This window comes from Helicoverpa armigera, chromosome 9 (genome assembly GCF_030705265.1).
Source record: "Helicoverpa armigera isolate CAAS_96S chromosome 9, ASM3070526v1, whole genome shotgun sequence".
Classification (NCBI taxonomy): Eukaryota; Metazoa; Arthropoda; class Insecta; order Lepidoptera; family Noctuidae; genus Helicoverpa; species Helicoverpa armigera.
In genome coordinates, this window is record NC_087128.1 from 1,274,482 (window position 1) to 1,293,757 (window position 19,276).

Below are 19,276 nucleotides of genomic sequence, written 5' to 3' on the forward strand. Positions count from 1 at the left end.
TATTTTAAAAATATACTTTATTCCATTATAAAATTTTCTCACGCTCGTAATAATGTTTTTATGCAATTATTACCTACCACACATAATTACGTTGTACCGAGGTAGCTAACATGGCCTCGATTTATTTTGTACGTTACATTTCAAATGGCGTGTCTTAAACAGTAATTACAGCAAAAAATATGTGTAATTGACAAAAATATGGTCTATTCTCATTAACCGAGTGTTCAGTGAACAATAGGATTGTTGGTGTTTACAAATACACGCTCAAGGCGCTACTTATGTAGCTGAGATAATTAACAAAAAAGTTTGGGAACCAATTAGACTCGTTTAATTGTATGTCGATTTTTTATTACAAGCACAAATGTCTCGACACAATTCAATTAAATGTTATTAGGTCAGGTGGGTTCCTATAGTACCTTTTGAGCCCTTGACTTATTAGAGGTAATTAAAATTGACGTTTTGTAGGTAATTGTATCGTGACGGTCGATGGTGACATTCGAAAATGTTAACAATAGGTAGGTACCTCAACACAAACACATTTTGAATGGTGTGAATAGTAACGGAATCCAGAAGTTACCTCAGCTTACCCATGTTTATTGGACAAGAATGATGAAAAAGTTAATTACAAAAATCATTAAATCATACTTACACATATGACACAGGTCACTGGGGCCCAGGGCCCCAATTCTCCTAAATTAATAATGTCAAAATCGAATAGAAATCGAATCGCAATATGATCGTAATAGCAGTTTTAACCATATCGGGCATTCTGCTACTAATAAAAGACCAATCGTATTCGATTGACATTTGATTGGTGTGCGATTGGTCTGCTATTTTGATGATTTTGGTCTATACGGTAGTTTGCTGTACAATCATTTTGCAATCGTAAATCATTTGCAGACAAAATGATCCATTATTGAATGACAGAAAAGGATAAAAACGTTTATTTCAAAGAAAAAATAGCGGAATGCCACATACGCTTCAATAGTAATCGAGTCGGGATTGGATCTCAGTCGAATCGAGTCGAACGTCAATCGAAGGTCGCTTAAGTAAAATTAGGAGAATCGGGCCCCTGTGATGCGACCTAAAGCTAGCGTTATTTTAGTAATTTTGGCTCTCGCTGCAAGTCGCATTGACCCCGTTTGTTCAACAAATACCACCTAACGTAAGAACTATGTGTGGCCAACAGCCGAGAATATTTCATTATGTTGTCTGTACAAACACTTAAGCCGTTGAATGCATGTAGATTTATTGATCGTTGAACTAAAATTACCATCAATTCATGTGGGTGGTAGAGGGGAGCTTGTAAAACTTTGAATTTAAGTTCAGACAAGTTAATTAGGTACCTAATACTTGTTTCCAGACTAATAAGAAATCTGAACTGTCTAATATTAACGAGACATGGCAGTGGCAATGGCAGATTCATAGGCTACTCTCGTCTCTGAAAGGATTTCTCAGTGACGGAACACTCGTCATAATTTAGTTATCTTCCCACTTTGAAGAGTAGATGTATGTAGATATAGGTAGGTGTTTCCGTCTGGTTTTAGAGACCCTCGCCCTCTACCACGTCTGTGCCCTGGGGTGGCGTAGGGTGCATAGGGGTACGCATGCCTCCAATTTATTGAACCTATGTCACTTTATGCCGTACCTTAATTTAGACATGTATCTATCTATTTATTACAGCGCGCTGTTAGGAGATCTACGTTTATATTTAAGTTAAGTACCTACTATGGGATTTCTGAATTTATTTTGCATAACAGCAAAGAAACGTAAAAAGGCCCTATAACCCGGCTACTGAACGATTTCCACGTTTATGTAAATTATTTCTTGGAAATGTTTATAAAATAAAAACTTCGCTCGCGTGCGAACTGTTTTACATATGAAACGCGACATAGCGACGTCAGCGCCTTTGTTTTATTTTAAAGCGTTTTCAATTTCTGAACATTTTTAAAATGAAAGAAATGCTATTTAAAAATACTTAACGTGAAAACATTTTACGGGCTTGTTACTTTCTACGACAAGACATTTTCTCTGCACTAACGGGATGCAGACTTTAAGTTAAAGACACATAATGGCATTAGATACATACATTTTTTACAATACATAAATGTAAATTGGAACCGTTTCCGTTATCCTATTAATAAGTAATTGCTATTCAATAATTGATTGTTTTATTAATAACATAAACTATGTCACATCCATAAAGTAATTAAAATTAGATAAGATCTCTTCGGTATATTATTTGGTAGAGCTAACTAAAATAAATGCGTTTCAAGAGCATTTCCATATGCAGATAGCCTGATTTCCTCCAAAGTACATGTAGCACATATTGGTGCACTCATAGGTGACTTCGAAGCCGTAGCTTTCTCCTACGACCACGTGGAAGGAAGGGCCGAACTTCTTATCCATGGACTCCTTGACCATCCGAGCAGCCAACTCGTTGTTATGTGAGAACTTCTCGCACGCGGTGACGGATAACTCCATAGCTTCCACTCGCATCTCCTCTGACATATCCGAGTGCTGTGGGCAAATCGATTAGTCAGATGTGATGTGAAGTGTTACGATCTCCGTTGGGACATTTTCTATCAAAACTCTGTAGGTACTTTAATTCTCGGGTTGCCTAGAAGAACAGAAACTTCACGATTCCCAAAAAGTATTCTTATTTATTACGAAAAGTGCCTCATGTAGGTAGGTAATTGTTTGACTTGACCATAACCGATTATCCAAACACACGTACCTATTGAGAATAGAGATAGTACGCGATTGGGTCCACCTGCCAAAACAAACAGATGAAACATCGCGATCCGATCCGCTCTCGGGAGCTGTCGGCGGCCAAACAAATGTGTTTACTTACCGCCCCACCCGGTAAATTACGACGATATTTGGACGAGAGAAATTTAACCATCGTTGCTTTGCAAAACAAAGTTTGTGGAGATGAAAGTAGACGATTACGGCAAAGTTATGGAATCTACGTTCTACAAATAGATTTTGGGGGAACTTTAACAAAAGAAGATGGATCTCTTCATTAATGCCAAAACTCAGTGACTAAACTTTTAGGGCGCCCAATCTCTAGTGCCTGCTTGGCGTTAGATTCGATGATCAGAGAAAGATCCCTCAATGAAGACACGTGGTACGAGCAACAACAAAGTCTCAGTTGCCCCTGGATTCCGAAAATCTTATACATAGATTCAAGAGAGTAGGGCAAGATAGGGCTTCTAGCAGACGTAGTAAACCGTGCCAGTAGTAAAAAACTAGGTTTTTTATTGGTCGTTTTGAGAGATCATTGGACGTGTATGTAACTCTATCGCAAGTGTTCCGGTCGAGTGATGCGTTGCAGCGAGCCAAGTCGCGCCACTCTCAGGCCTCGAAGCCGCCGAAATTTAATATCAACGTCTGTTTGATCAATAGGCAGAATACAATATACGTATTATGTGTCTCAAAGCCAAACAAATAATATTTAGTTAAGGTCATTTGCGTATTTTTAAAGGCCGTAGAACCCGTTAGGACACATAGACCTAAATCATTATTACCTACTATACACCAAACCTTTACCCACTTTAATTAATTGCGTCAGATAGGTACTGGTATAATAGCAAAAGCATCGCCTCCATTGTTTAATCATAGTTATGCATACGTTTTGCACATGCTAAGAATTAATACGTATTCCATTAATGTAGGTATCGTAGAGGACTGTTGTAAGGCGTTTTCGCATCGTCAGCAAATTGTAGAAAAGTAGATGTTCTAATTCTTAGTATCCAAGACGATATCGTGAGCTCGTAAGAGATAGTTTAGGTACATCCAGATAATCATTACGAGGCAGAAAATGTTTTTCAGAGACATAAGGTGTCTACTACAATTTGCAGATCATAACAAAGCGTAAATAAACAACATACATACATACCTACCTACTTAACTATAACATCTGCCTACCTCATCCCAGACCGTTTCTAAAATGTGTCGCCTCGTAAAACTGCATAGTAAGTACCTACCTACAATTACCTACCTATGACAAGCTCGGTTTGAATACAATTAATTTTAAATTAGTCATTAAGAAATACAAGCACAGCTTAATCGAACCCACCACACGTTTTCAAAATACAAACATTTACTAACTGGGCCATTGTATTCTAATCTAATATTTCTTTACCCCTACATTTCAGTCCTTTTTCCCAATTATCATCATTTTTTACTACTGCAAAGTACTAAATACGTAGGAAGCAATTTATTTGCCACAGAATTATAATACTGAATATAAAAGCAGCTCTCATTAGAAATTAATAAATATTACCCTTATTAGAGGATAGGTGTGTATCACTTTCTCAGGCGCAGCTCCTGGAGCCGCAGCCTCCTCTGCCATTGTCCATAAAATTCACAAATGTTCAATTAAACTTGATACAGACACGACACTAAACAATATTGTCGAAATACGACACGTCTCTCCGTGACCGTGCAATGCAACGTCTCCCCACTGTTTACCCGTTGCCTTGGAAACCGACGGAGGCGGGAAGATTCTGATTGATTTTTCTCAGCGCAATGCACTGTGGCACCGATCTGCGTAGCCAGCCAGTGTCGGTGGTCACTAAACTACTAATAGTAGTAAAATAATGAGCCTGACATACAAGGTTGCGCGTGGGAGCCTTTGACTATAATTTTAACTTGGTTGGCATTTATCTAACTGCAGCCTTTGATTATAATGACATCATTATCTTGATAGCTATAAACCAATTTCCTTATACATAGTCTACAATAACTATAGCGAGTTGTTTAATAGAATAAATATAAGTTCCCATATACCTATAGGATATACCGAATAACCGAATTCGTAACTGGAGGATGCTGGAGGAGGTCCTCATACCTTTCTTTCAATACGTTTCAATTAGTATCTAAAGAAATCAATCAATGTAGTTTTGATAGTATTTACCTATCATATAAAAACACCCAACATATCGTAATAGCTACGCAGAGTTTACTTCATTCACATTTCTGAGTTATTTTGTTATCCTGACAGACAGAGAGTTATTATATAATGTTAGAGACATGGTTGTGGTTTTACCCGCGTCTCAAGGAAACTACTGCTTACCTACTCTCTGCACCCGTGGGCTTTAAACGGCTCCTATGCTCTCTACCAAAATTTCATCTCAATCGCTTCAGATGTTTTACCATGTAAGTTTTCTATATGAGAAATTAAATCACTTTCGTTATTAAGGCAATAAATAACTCTCCTTAGTTGGCTTATGTTCTCATTTCATATATCTAGTATGTTCAGGTCTTAAATACTCATATAAAAGGGTAAACTCGTACGAAACGTACATATATTGTCTTCAAAGGACATGGAAACGGAACTTCTGAGTTCAAGATCGTAAGATGTGGATAATCCTTCTGTGAGCGCTGATGACCTTGGTAATTATTCACAAAATATTTACATTAATTGAAAATAAAATAAACTTATATATATATACAACTTAAAACTAATATAGGGCATCAAAAAATTGCTCCTCATCGCTGTCACTGGGTAATGTACCCAAAAGACTGGCAGCATTGCCACGTTGGATGGCAATGCTCAACCTCTGTGCGAAATAAAAGCCAGCCTTTGGGTCCCTTGGTAATTAAAACTTGAATTTAGTCTGCCCGATGAATACTACTGCTACTATAATGAAGCTTTCCTCCAGTCGTTAGTTGTTCATGGTCGAACCTTGGATGTGGAAATGCTGTTCCTTCTACGATGCGTTTCTACCAAACCCGACAGTAATGGTAGAACTGATATTAATATGTTTACAACATTAAAATCTGCTCGTGTTCGTTGTCAAAGATGTCAATGTCAAAATCAGCTGTTTGTATTTGTGTTCCGCGGAAGGATACTTTCCCTGTAAAACATATCTAAGTTTACCTATTTTTAACCATTTTATTGCAGTCCTACCAATATCGTTACAAATTATGGCTTCTCGCTTTAGTGGTGCGTTACAGTTGACTGACCTTGACGATTTCATAACACCATCGCAAGTAAGTATCAAAACATAACCTATACATTTACGTATCAACAAACATGAGTTATTAAGATTTTTATGCCATATCCTGTTCCTGCCGCTAGTATGCGCAAAGAAATCATGCATATTGCTATTCATGTAGACCAGACCATTACTATAATCGACATAAACCATTTAAGCCTGCAGTTTTCAAGTCATACATAGAAGTAAATTTTCTATTCTACAATCAAGACCATTAATTATTTCACTATCAACAGGAATGCATAAAACCTGTAAAGGTCGAGAAATCAAAGACCAAAACTGGTGCAAAGATAAAGATAGGAGAAGATGGATACTTTGATGTGTCAAGCGGGAGGGAAGAGAAATTGAAGAAGGTTGAGATCACTCTGGCAGACTGCCTGGCTTGTAGCGGATGTATCACGTCGGCTGAGAGTGTGCTGGTCACCAAGCAGAGCCAGGAGGAGCTGTTGAGGTGAGCACAGTAATTATTAAGACATTCATAAGACTTCATTTTGCTTTAAAGGTATCATTAAGGTGATCAAGAGTAATTTTGGGGTGTCTGTGCAAATATATAAGCATTTAAACATTTCTAATCCGTTTTCAGAGTATTCTCAGAGAGAAAATATACAGATAACAAAGGGGAAACAAAAGATGTGAGCCTGATAGTGATATCTTTATCGCCACAGCCAACACTATCCATTGCAGCTCGGTACAAGCTGTCCCCTGAGGAAGCCACTCACAAGTTAGCAGGTGCCTTTGTATTTTATATCTAACAACATTTTATTTTATTCTATGACTATGCATATTAACAGTATGATTATTTAATCATATATTTGTGCACTGATTAGTATAAAGATCAGCTGATACTTATATGTGTGGAATTATTTAATTTCTTTGTTATTGAGAAAGGTATGCGTAAGGGCGGGCGTTTTGGGGGCTGTCTTTTGTAGATTTGACGTTCAAAAAGTGCTGATTTTCAGCCTACTTTGAATAAATGACTTTTGATTTTGGTATAAGGAAGGAAAAGCAATGACGATAGGTTAGTTCATTATTTTAATTTTAACCATTTAAAAGTTCCTAATCTTTGTAACACTTGCATGTTAACTTGTCCAGGCTACTTCAAGAGCCTGGGTGCCGACTTGGTGCTGGATATGACAATAGCTGAAGACCTTGCACTACTGGAGGCACAACAGGAGTTCCTGCAGCGTTATCAGAATCAGCAGACAGACCCCAGCGCTAAGAACCTGCCTATGCTGGCTAGCTCTTGTCCAGGTAACGAGAATGCTTGGATTTTACATAAAAATATACATTGGGAAAGATCAGGATAACTTTGCAGCCTTTAAACATATTTTTTTTGATTTATTGTACTGGTGTACTGCTTCAATAGGTGTTCTGCTTATATTACTGAAATGTGTAGATTCTGCAAAACTCTTCAGGCAGGGAACCAAATTAGTTTTTTATTTGCCAAGAAATGAAACCTGGTAGTAGTATTTGCAAGCCTTTTGAATCAGCTTACCTTTGGCAACAATAAACTGCCTCTGGTTGCCATAAGAAAACCACTTTTATGAACTTCTACTTTTCTTATACTTTTTAAACTGAAGCTTCATAGGTTCACAGTCTCTTGTTAATTGTCAACAGGCTGGGTATGCTACGCGGAGAAGACACACGGCAACTACATCCTCCCATACATTTCCACCAGCAAATCCCCACAACAGGTCATGGGTTCTCTGGTCAAGCAATACCTCTCCAAGTGCAAGGAGGTGACTCCCGCGGAGGTGTACCATGTGACCTTCATGCCGTGCTACGACAAGAAGTTAGAAGCGTCGCGAGAAGACTTCTACTCAGAGATGCAGAACTGTCACGATGTTGACTGTGTTATTACTGCAAGTATGTATAAATAATCACTATAGTGATGTAGATTTGTTTATTTAATACAGGAAATGTTTTCGTTATGTTGCATTGCATATCTTTGTCGTTAGTAACCGAGCCTGTGAATGAAACTTGTTTAAGAAGTGAGTTCCAAATCCGTGTTTTTGTATTTTTTTATTTATTTGTATCTAAGGCACATAGAAAATACAATATTTAATCATTATAACATTAAATCATACACCAATATATAAATAACTGAAAATTAATGTTTACACGAAGCGTCGGCGTCGTGTATTGTCCTCATCATCAGCCTAGCCAAAGAGGCGATGGAACATGCACTATTATAAATTGGCTTTACATCTACTGCAGTTAGCGCAGTTACTTGATACATAGAATTTTCTTTAATTTCCACATCATCTTCAAATCTCTTCTAGTTGAACTGGAACAAATGCTAGACGTAAGCGGCAAGGTCCTGAATGACGTCACGGGTGTCGAGTTGGACTGGCCGTGGGGACAAGGTGATGCGCCCCCCGCGGTGCGGCGGCATATAGGCACGGGGTCGGGCGGGTACGCCGACCATGTGTTCCTGTATGCGGCACAACAGCTGTTCGGGGAGACTGATGCCAAGCTTGTTTATAGGAATTTAAGGTTTGTAATATCACTACATTGTATAAAACAAAGTCGCTCTTTATGTCCCTATGACCCTTTGTACGCTTAAATCTTCAAAACTACGCAACCGATTTTCATGCGGTTTCTTTTATCGGATAGAGTGTTTCATGTGGAAGTTTTAGATGTATAATAACATCCATTAAATAACAAAATTAATGATGCATGTTTTTCACCATGAATCCTTGGATTGTTTTTTTTTTTAACAATGTAGTCGACAACTTCCATTGAGCAACATTGTCAGACATCTACCTCACATGACCCCTCGAGCTCGCCATTGTGAACACTTCTGATTTCTCAATGGACGCTTGCGCATTGTTTATGTACACAGAAATAAAGTAGCTTACCTTTGCTCGGGTTCAGTTCTTAGGTACTCGTAATTATGTTACGACCCAAATATTGGAGACCCCTGCACTCCACCTTTTTGACTAGTGTGCTAATGACTTGATGGTAGCACTTCCGGCTACACTTAATTATAAGTGTGATCAGTTTTTAATTACAAATAATCTAGATTCTTACCTGTTTAAAAAGTAAAAGGTCGTAAAATGCAATTATCAAGTCAAAAAGATTTTAAACATATATCCGAATCGAAAACGCAAAATGTGTTTTTTTTAAACAGATTTTCTTAAAAACTGGCAATATCGTCTAAGTAGCGTGCCTGCACTCATGTCTAAGGGTCAATAAAATGCATATGTGTATACAGAAACCCTGACTTCCGTGAGGTGACGCTCGAGAAGGACGGCAAGGAGGTGCTGCGGTTCGCGGTGGCTAATGGCTTCCGCAACATACAGAACTTGGTGCAGAAGCTCAAGCGCGGCAAGTCGCCCTACCACTACGTTGAAGTTATGGCTTGCCCTTCAGGTATTATTTTACTTTTCCATGCATTTACATTTTAAGATTGTGACATTTTAAGACACGTAAGATTCCAGCCAGCTCGTTGATCAATTTATATATAGCACAATTAGGTAGACGAGGAAGTTTAAGAAAAGAATACATGTTATTGCCACTCATTGAGGCCATTCTAACGTGGGTTAGTACCATGAGGCATAAAGAACTAAATGCACGTATTCTATCCGTTATGCTTGTGAGAATATTTTGAGATAACTGTAAGGACGCCTACAACCCTAATTGGTGGGAGGTATCAAAGGATCGACAGGTGTGGAGACGAAGAGGGGAGGCCTTTGCTCAGCAGTGGAACAGTTCAGGCTAAAGATAAAGATTGAGAAAAAAGATAAAGAACTGTAAGGAAGTTATTTTTTTTTAAAGTAAGCATTGAAGCAAACCATAACAGATTTTATCCTTATTATATGAATTAATGATATACAAATCAGATTCTCATCATTATAGGATGCCTAAACGGCGGCGCTCAAGTTCGTCCCGTCACCGGCGAGAGTGGACGTGAGCTGGTCGCGCAGCTAGAAGCTATGTACTCTACCCTGCCCCTCGCGACGCCGGCAGACAACCGCCTGGTTCGACGGCTGTATGCCGACTGGCTTGATGGCAGGGACTCTGACAAGGCGAGGGCGGTGCTACATACTTCCTACCACGCAATTGACAAGTCAGATATAGCCCTTAATATTAAATGGTAGTATTCCGTAATATATTGTTGCTAGAAGTAGGCGAATTAATTGAAGTTTAAAAAACTTTGATGTTTGACGAATCCTGGTTTTGGTGGTGCAGCCAGTTGCATTTAAGGGGAGTGTAGCACTTAGCACGGCTCCAGGACAGAACGTTTATTACTTACATTTGACAACCCTTATGTACGGACGAGCGTATATGCGCGAGCCATCACCGGTTTGAACGAACATACGAGGATACGCAAGTATACGCGCGTCCGTTTTTCTGTGGACTATTTTAGCATACGCACTGAAAAATAGTCAGAGAATTACCCTTAACAATTTTACTGATCTCTATTTATTCTAAAAAGTGCGCAACTTTGAATGCAACTTGCTGTAGACATGTTAAATAAATTATAATTTGTTGATTTATCCTCCTTGGGCATATTATGTGCACTGGTATAAATAGTTAATGTATTGGTAAATAAGTCAGAAGCTAATGTAAGAAGGATAATAATGTTGTGATTCTTTCATTCGGTAAAAAAATAATAGGGAATATTGCTTCAGAAATATCTATTTTTTAATGTTTTCTTGCTTATAAAGCAACTTATTTTTATTTAATTATGCTTACAGAATCAAAGTCCAGTGTAAATATTTTGTAACCGAAAATAAAACTGTGTTGTCTTGTTGAGTATTTATAGATACATAATAAGTTAATTACATACATATGTTTGTCTTAGTTGTAAGAAAAGTGATATTGTATGATTCCTTGCAATACAATAACGTGTAAATATCACGTTGTAAGTATGTAACGTAATTGTAAGAACAATATAAGAGCTGTTTGAAAGTCGTGTTTGTGTTCACCACCTATTTGAATATGTATGGTACAACTTATTCACTATAAATATTTAATTGTTTCTTCGTTTGACCCGTGTCGCCACTAAATGTTTGTTCATTTAAATTTTTTGTTGGTTTTCGGTCTCTCTCAGACACATTGAGGAACTCCCGAATACTTACAACTCTCTGAATTGAAATAATTCACTTACATATCTCGTTGGTATGTTGTTACTCTGTAGTAAAAGTTTAATTAAGGGGCCTTTATATTTAATGAAATTGCGTAATATTACAATTTGTGCAAATTTACGAAACGAATAGTAGTTAATATTGAAGATTGCCCAATGATTTTTGGTGACTTTTTTTTGTAATATATTTTTACTGTAATATTGCGCAATTTGATTGTTCATCTAGGTGGCGCTTTAAAGCGATGTACCATTGCTGCAACTAATTATATAGTGACGGGATAAATTAAAATGTGATTCATGTGTCGTATGGGTTAAAAGCGAATTTGTTTACAAGTGTTTAATTATGTGATTAATTAATTATGGTTCAAGTCTTTATAATGAGCGTCGAACAACTTTTACTATCAGTCTGCCTTCAGACAAGTGGTTATCTTTACTGTGTAATAGCGAGAGTGAGAAGCTATTATATAGCCTTTCAAAATCTACGTGTGGAAGTGGAACAGTGACACAGTATATTTATTAAAATACAATTTCGTGTTCACATTCAAAATTAACGAAATAAACCCGAATCAAAAATCGATTTCATAGTTGCAGTAAGAGCAGGATTTTGTGAAAGTTCAACATTCCTAGTGTTCACGATTATTAAAGTTATTTAAGCACATGCAACAAATTGGCCACGCTTCATAACTTTGTTGCTAAATATTTAGCCAGCTTACCTGACCGTGGCTAACTGATCATCCTACTTGCGGCAACTTGGCAAGTAGGTTTGATGACTATCTGTTATCAGTGACGTCGTCGCGTGGTCGTGTCGTGACGTGTGAGGCGGCTTCTAAGTTGATGAATAACGATCGCAGGCGTCGATTGTATTCCGTGCAGTGGCGAGCGCGGGCGCGGCGGCGACCAATCTCGTGTTGTACAAATAATGTGTAGTGTTTACATAACAAGTGTGCTGCGCTGAACGTTCGACTGCAGTGCTCGTGCGATGGGGGCCGCGGGAGTGACCGGCTTCAGGATATACTGTGTACTGTTCTGCACCATCATCAAGGCGGTGATCAGCACGGGGCTCGGCAAGTGTCCCGTCTACCCGCCGCTACCCAACTTCGATATACAGCGGGTGAGTTACGTTACAGTTTTTCAGCCAAAATGTGCCTTTGTTATCGAAAATCAGTTCGATTATGGTCTTTTTGTTTTTTGTTACATAGTGCTGCTTATGAACGTAACCTACCTACTTAGGTAATAGCGAACTTGGTATCGGAAATCTTGGAACCTAACTTTCTTGTTTCACTGAAACAAACCATGACTAGGTTTTCCGACAACACTTTTCGAAGGGGGTCTTGTGCTCATAGACTGTATGGATATGTAGACCTTAATCGCGCTTCTACCGCCAAAACTACCGTTACTCTGCGCTCTATGGTCATATTCAGAAACAATTAAGCAGGACTAGAACATATTTATAAGTTCGTTAGCGCGACGTAGACGCTCCGTCTACATATTCCAATGTTGAACATTGTGAACAGTCACCTTGCGCCCTGCTTAAGTCCGAATGTCAAGCGGTCACCACACACCTATGCATACGTTAACATAATGCATGCAGTAACTAGCTAAATCGGAAGGAAGCGACTAGAACTATGGGCGTACAACATTCCCGTTACAAAACTTACAAACACCCAAAAACTTAATACATAATACATAAGCAATATTTAATTTGGCTACAATACAGGAAGTTGAGTAATGTGTTGTTACAACCAAGTGCTGAATGAACACTGAAAAAAAACCGTTTAATTCAGTACTAAAGAATTAGGTATGCCTAAACTTAGTCTGTACCTACCTAAGTCTCACAAGGAAAACAGTCTGGATATTTGATTTAATCGTATGCGATAACCTTTTCACCACCCACTGTCGCAAATATTTTCCCGAGGAAATTACGATTTATGTTGGCATACCAAATATTTTTTTGGGAAAATGGTGTCTGTTTTCCACAAAAATGTGTCTGTAACCGAACCTGCCTGAATATCATGAATATTCAAAGAAATCATTGGTCGACGAACTTTTATAATTATCGAACGACAAGTTGTTTTGACTATCTGATTAGTTTTCTTACGACTTCCTACAATAAATTAAATTAGACATTATCGGGATCATTTAACCCGTCAATAAGATTATCTAGCGAAACTAATTTTATATACAAACATTATGTTTTGAACAATTTTGTTTATTTATTACGATAACAGCAACTTTTGGTTCCAAATAGGACTAGGTCGTGTTTTTCTTGATCAAATCTAGAGCGCTAATCAGTTATACACATCTCATTTAAAAAATCGTAACTCTGTGCAAACAAACCTTGTCTTTTTGAAACTCAAACTTTTCGCCCCGTTCTCGAATCAATAAATAATCGAATCAGACCAATACGTTTCAGTCCTTCTCTGTTGCCTCTGTTGGCCGTACTATCCATCATTAGGTATCCTTTCATCACTTCTTCAAATCTATCCCATGTTCAAACTCAACAAATTCTTTGTACATCAAGATTTCAATCGATTAAAATGCCTTGAGAGATGACTAAGGACGAGGCACACGCACGACGTGGTTTGAACGCAGTTTCTAACTTTCATGTTCATTGTTAGACAATGCTGGCTATGAAAACAAGATGTCTAAGGAATCGGAATTTAATATTACTTATTCGCATCATATGGAAAACATCTTGAGGAAACCTGGACTATATAGTCTGAAATCACCAACCCGCATTGAGCAAGCGTGGTGATTAATGCTCAATCCTTCTCCGTGTGAGAGGAGGCCTGTGCCCAGCAGTGGGACGATAAAAAAAGGCTGTAACTGTATTCGCATAGGTAGCAACCTGACCCTGAAGGTGGTTCACCGTTCACGGGATGTTTAGACTCGGAGTTGTACGTTTACACAATATATCAGTTCTTGGGAAAAAAGTAAGAACTTCGTATCGGTGGTAACGGAAATGCACGTAATCTGCCACTGTATACAATGCTAACATGAGAATGCTTGAAATCGCAGCGAATGTTACGACCATATAGGTACCTAGTACATACCTGGGCATATCCGGTTTGAGATTCTTCATATTTTTTGAATCAGACTAAATAAGCAGCAGAGATTCTTAGTTTTTACCTAGCCTTTGTAAACCAGTCTAAAGCTCAGCAGAACGACAGTCTCTCAGTGTGTCAAACAACAAGCCAAATGGAAAACATTTGTGATACACTCCTATTAGGTCCTTTTTTTCAGTCTGTCTTTAAGAATGTGTCCAAATAAAAGCTGTTGGATGTTTCAGATGACCGGCACCTGGTACGAAGTGGAGCGATCCTTCTACCTGGTGGAGATCACGGCGAGCTGCACCGAGCTCGACATATCACTCAATGAGAGGGGATACCTGCTCATCACTATCAATACTGTTAACAAATGGTACCCCATCTCCCTTCATACTTTGTTTTTTTATGACACCACGACGAAGTTGACGAAGACCAGAAAAGCACCGAAGTTGTAGGCATGACTGAACTGGAAGTGTAGGTTGCACTCCTTAGGTACTTCGATTCAGATTCATGACCTTCTACTAGCAGACTAACAGGATCCCAAATGAACTCTTTTGGCCTAGCCTTTACTCAACTTTGTTCAATTCCACTTCCAATTTACAACAATGTAGGTAGGTCAGGCACCTTCTTTTGGGTCAAATTCGAACGGCGGGCATGACCAAAACGATCGGTTACAATTGAACTAACGAGGCGTTTGGGTTCTTTGAGACATCTGATAACGATTTTTGGTATTACAAAATATGATACCTAGGAATGCGTACCTATAAGGGCAAAAACAGTAGGTACTGTTCCTCGTCCCCCGCACACATGCATTTTGGCGCGCTACTTAGGCGATTTTCCGTTATGCACCTCTGCTACTAATTTTGTTCTCCATGTCCAGGACCAACAGTCCGTCAACTCACCACGGCATCGGCATCCCGAGCCACAACACGTCGTCGATATTCCGGTACAAGCTGAACAACCGCGTGCCGTACATCATCGGACGCCTGCTGCCCGGCGCCGGCGTCTACAACATACTGTTCACGGACTACGACCAGTTCGCCATTGTGTGGTCGTGTACCAGCGTCAGTATCGCACATTCAGGTAATTTTATTAGGTAGCTGGTCTGCCAGTTTTGGTTTTAATGTCTCTCTGTGAGTCTCTTTTTTTAAACGACGGTAACAATTCATGATTTTGAAAAAAAAAACAGATTGGAAATAAATAATAAAAAAAATAACTTTATTGATACATAAAAACCTTTCTTACATTCACAGGAAAAAATCATAGGTATCTTTTGCCATACCGTCCCGTTAAATGGGACATAAATATTTTGCTTAGTAGTTTTACTTACAAAAGCCTAAGCTTTTTTGCTGTCTGTACAACCCTGGGCTGTCTTCAAGTCGCGTGTAATCACAGTCATACTAGGCAAACGTGCTTTTTTCTTTTAACATTTTTTCTGCGGTGTGACTAAGAAGATATTACTAGGTGTAAGTCAGGTTAGGGGGTACGCAGATGTTGTGTGAACTTTAGAACATGATTTAACATCTAAAAAAAGGAGTACCTAAGGCACGCACGTGATATGTGAACTTTATACTATGAGTGAGTTCTTACCTGAATATAATGAATATAGCCTACTTATCAAAGGTAGGTAGATACGCATGTCCTGACAATCTTTGGCAAGATACACTCGAGTCTTGGCTGGGGCACTGCCGTGCTCTCAGATAGATGGTAGGTCATGCCCACGATGTGACATTCGTCACAAAGTGCAATAGTCGTACCTACAATTATTTTATTATTTGTTCCTTATTTTTGATATACCTATTTATTATCAGGCACCTATGGTCTATGCCTCTATGGATATAAATCACTAAGAGTGTTTCCCTGAACGCGGGGGATAGAGGGCGCTGGACACGTGTTCGAAGTGCCCAATAGGAAAGACGCGCCTTCATACAGCCTAGTTATACTTCAAAATAAACAGCACTGTTCACACATCACCCTTGTACAGATCACATCTGGGTGCTGGGGCGGCGGCGTGAGATCGAGGCGCCGGTGCGCGCGCAGATCTACGCCATCATGCAGGAGCTGCGCCTCGACCCCGACCGCCTCATTATCTCCAAGAACAACAACTGCACCGATATACGCGATAATAAAATTTAGTTTGTAACCATGTGTTTTATTTACAAGCCAGTTAGATGATACCTTATTTTATTTCATTTGGGCAGCTAATATCATGAAACTTAATTTTCTCAATCAACATTGAACCTTATGTTTCTACAGACATGGTTCAAATCTATTAAAATTTTGTTTGACAGATTATAGTAGCGTGATGTGATGGCGTCTGTATTAAGCATCGATTTATTTAAATAGGAAGAAAATAAAACACCCAATCCATCATCACACTTTCTATTTTTTTGGAAAAATATCTTATATGTACAGTAAAGTTTAATAGTAAAAAACTTATGAGAAGTTCAGTAACTAAAAAGGTCATGGCTCACTACGTCACTTCCGAACCTGACCCGCACATCTCGTGGGCATCACGGAATACCACGTAACCATCTGATGAGTGGCCAACTGACTGATCGGTCAACTAGCGTCCTGTCCAATGGTGGTCACCTATTTAACAGTCACATTCTCGCAAGTCCATTTAAAGAATATCGACAGCTCGAGGCGAAGCTGTGCGGCCTGGTTACCTGGCTGCCGAAGTGAGCTATTACCTTTAAATAATCATCGTCCACTTGGAATTTATCACCTTGCGACCGATTTAAAGATTAGGCCCTGTTCAGATTTGAGAATTACATACTTCTTTCTTATGTGGAACATTAGAGTACCTTATTAATGACACGAAATGGTGATGATGATCATGTAGTTTGTATGTGAACAGAGCCCATGTGATGACACTTATTTTGAAGATGTAAAACAAAATAAAATGTGATATAAAACTTAGTTGAGTGCATCCAGAATGTAAAGTTATCACATAAATAATATTAATAACAAAAAATATAGATAGAAGATATCTGTAACAACATTAATCTATTATGTATTTTGGCCAAGTTATTCAATATTATAGATTCAAACAGTTTGGTTATCATATTTGGCATAGTACTGAAACAGTATATCATGATATTATATTGTAACATTCAACAGGCATAGTATCAATTACTATCAGAACTATCACTGTATTGATTGCTATTATTTTATTATTATATAAAAGATGAAGACCTCTAAAAGTTTGGAAATGCTATGAAGATCGGATGGCTTACATAATATTACAGTCTTAGAAATATTGCTGTAGAAAGACCATCGTAAAAGGCAAGATCTATCTAGATTTACTATATTTGTTACTATTTGTAACCTTAGGCCTTATGTAACAAGAAAATATATTAAAATAAAAACAACAATATGCTGCAATCTTCAACATTATTTGTGCAAAACAAAAATAAAGTGCATATAAAAACAAATAGATTAATAAAATAAATAGAACAATACTCATTTAAGTACTGAAACAACAGACTGCAATTTGGCTTAACAGCCTATTCCCTTATCAGTTGCAAACCAACACCAATTCTTATGTAAGTATCTTTTCAATACACACCACACATACAGTGAAAAATCTGTGAACACATTATAAATTGCTATGCTGTCACAAGCAGTCTGTGGAAAGTATTACCAAGTCTTAAAAGTCACACATTAAAATTATTTTCTCCACTGCCAACACAATTCCTCACATCTGTCACTCTGACGCACTCTGCGTCTCGGTTTCTGTAGTCGTAGTGTGAGAGGGAGGACACACTGTCCTCGGGACTGTCGCACTGGTTGTCAGCCGGCAACGTGCCTGTGCTCTGTGGACACTGCTTGCTGTTCTGTACCGTGTACTGGTGCATCCATAGCTGCTTCTCCTCTACCTCTTTGCTTACTACTACAAACAATTCCTTTTCTTTGCTATCAAGCTGCTCTTTTAGGTATGCTATTAGATCACTGCTCTGAAATGTAAAGAAAATATTGCTTACAATCAAAACTCAGTACCTACAAATAACAAATGAAATAGTAAATAAAATCCTACAATTGAATCAAGAAAAAATAATAATTACCCTTCCAATTAACTGTGGTGTTTCAAGCTTAGAGTCAAGGTTGTAGAAGTTGCCCTGTATTTGCCGAATGGTGATCCAGTGTCGTCGGCGCAGTGGTAACATTACAAACCCCAGTTTATAATCTGATGGCACATTCAGTATGAAACCACAGATGTTTGACAAATCCAAACAACCTGGGTCCCTGAAACATTTCAATAGTTTAGAAAACAAGCACTGTGTTACTGATACTATTGGCACTATTGTGACCAACAAACTGTCCTACAATATCTGTACACAACATATAACGCTAGGACAATAGATTGAATAGGTGTTAAAAATATATCTAGATGTATTTTTTGTGTAAGCTTAGAGTCCTTAGGATTAGATTAGCTTACTCACTTCCTCTTATCAAACCAGACAGCCTCACAGCCCTTCTTCTGTAGAGCTGCCATTATCACATTGATGTCATAGTTGCCCAGCCCCAGCATGGACCGGTGTGGATTGATCCACACATTGGGGGACAGCCTGCTGCATATTGCATCTAACTCAGACTTTGAATATGTTGCGCGCATCTGAAAACATATCAATCCATCATTTTGTACATTTTACATACTTTAAAAGCATTTATCATAAGAAATAATGAACATAACAAAGTTTGATTATTGAATGTTCAATAATAGCACGTTTCACAGCGGGGCAATGTATTACGGTATTGTTTATTCAAATTTAATATTTACCTGGAATAAATTGTTAAGTGCGTGTAAAGCGCACAACTCTTTAACCTGTTTTTCATGATAAATTGTTTGTTTCGAACTCATCGCGTTCACGTCCCATTCAAAGCGTTTCTTCTGAACAAAGCAACATGGTCTTCGCACCAAATATTATAAATTATTTATAAGTAAAAACTTTTTATTCTTCTTCAAATTACAAAGATTATATGATTTTATATTATTTTAAAGCTACAATATTTAACTCAACTTGACAATTTTCTTTGACTGACAGAAGCAGAAACAATCTTGACAGCTGCTGCTTAGAGATGGACCGACAGAGCTTCATATAGCATCACTCATGGTGCCGTTCAGTCAG

At 38.2% G+C, this 19,276-nt stretch overlaps 4 protein-coding genes across 4 annotated transcripts; 2 read left to right on the forward strand and 2 right to left on the reverse strand.

The window, feature by feature from the left end:
* LOC110372744 (dynein axonemal light chain 4) lies at positions 1-4,601 on the reverse strand. Its single transcript, XM_021329699.3, has 2 exons — positions 4,289-4,601; positions 1-2,520 (listed from the first exon to the last, which is right to left on the reverse strand). The coding sequence occupies exons 1-2, from the start codon at positions 4,355-4,357 to the stop codon at positions 2,272-2,274; spliced, it is 318 nt and encodes a 105-aa protein (XP_021185374.1). The 5' UTR covers positions 4,358-4,601; the 3' UTR covers positions 1-2,271.
* Positions 4,602-5,828: 1,227 nt separating this feature from the next.
* LOC110372741 (probable cytosolic Fe-S cluster assembly factor GL21135) lies at positions 5,829-10,922 on the forward strand. The gene is made up of 8 exons (XM_064036253.1): positions 5,829-6,000; positions 6,242-6,456; positions 6,589-6,734; positions 7,098-7,256; positions 7,623-7,871; positions 8,288-8,501; positions 9,223-9,380; positions 9,867-10,922. The coding sequence occupies exons 1-8, from the start codon at positions 5,935-5,937 to the stop codon at positions 10,106-10,108; spliced, it is 1,449 nt and encodes a 482-aa protein (XP_063892323.1). The 5' UTR covers positions 5,829-5,934; the 3' UTR covers positions 10,109-10,922.
* Positions 10,923-11,226: 304 nt separating this feature from the next.
* On the forward strand, positions 11,227-16,287 carry LOC110372742 (apolipoprotein D). Its single transcript, XM_021329696.3, has 4 exons — positions 11,227-12,208; positions 14,387-14,517; positions 15,025-15,227; positions 16,129-16,287. Exons 1-4 carry the CDS (start codon positions 12,077-12,079, stop codon positions 16,278-16,280), a joined length of 618 nt encoding a protein of 205 aa, XP_021185371.3. The 5' UTR covers positions 11,227-12,076; the 3' UTR covers positions 16,281-16,287.
* A 223-nt stretch (positions 16,288-16,510) lies between these two features.
* On the reverse strand, positions 16,511-19,206 carry LOC110372704 (josephin-2). The gene is made up of 4 exons (XM_021329642.3): positions 18,928-19,206; positions 18,590-18,762; positions 18,212-18,392; positions 16,511-18,103 (listed from the first exon to the last, which is right to left on the reverse strand). The coding sequence occupies exons 1-4, from the start codon at positions 19,006-19,008 to the stop codon at positions 17,804-17,806; spliced, it is 735 nt and encodes a 244-aa protein (XP_021185317.1). The 5' UTR covers positions 19,009-19,206; the 3' UTR covers positions 16,511-17,803.
* Positions 19,207-19,276: the final 70 nt, after the last annotated feature.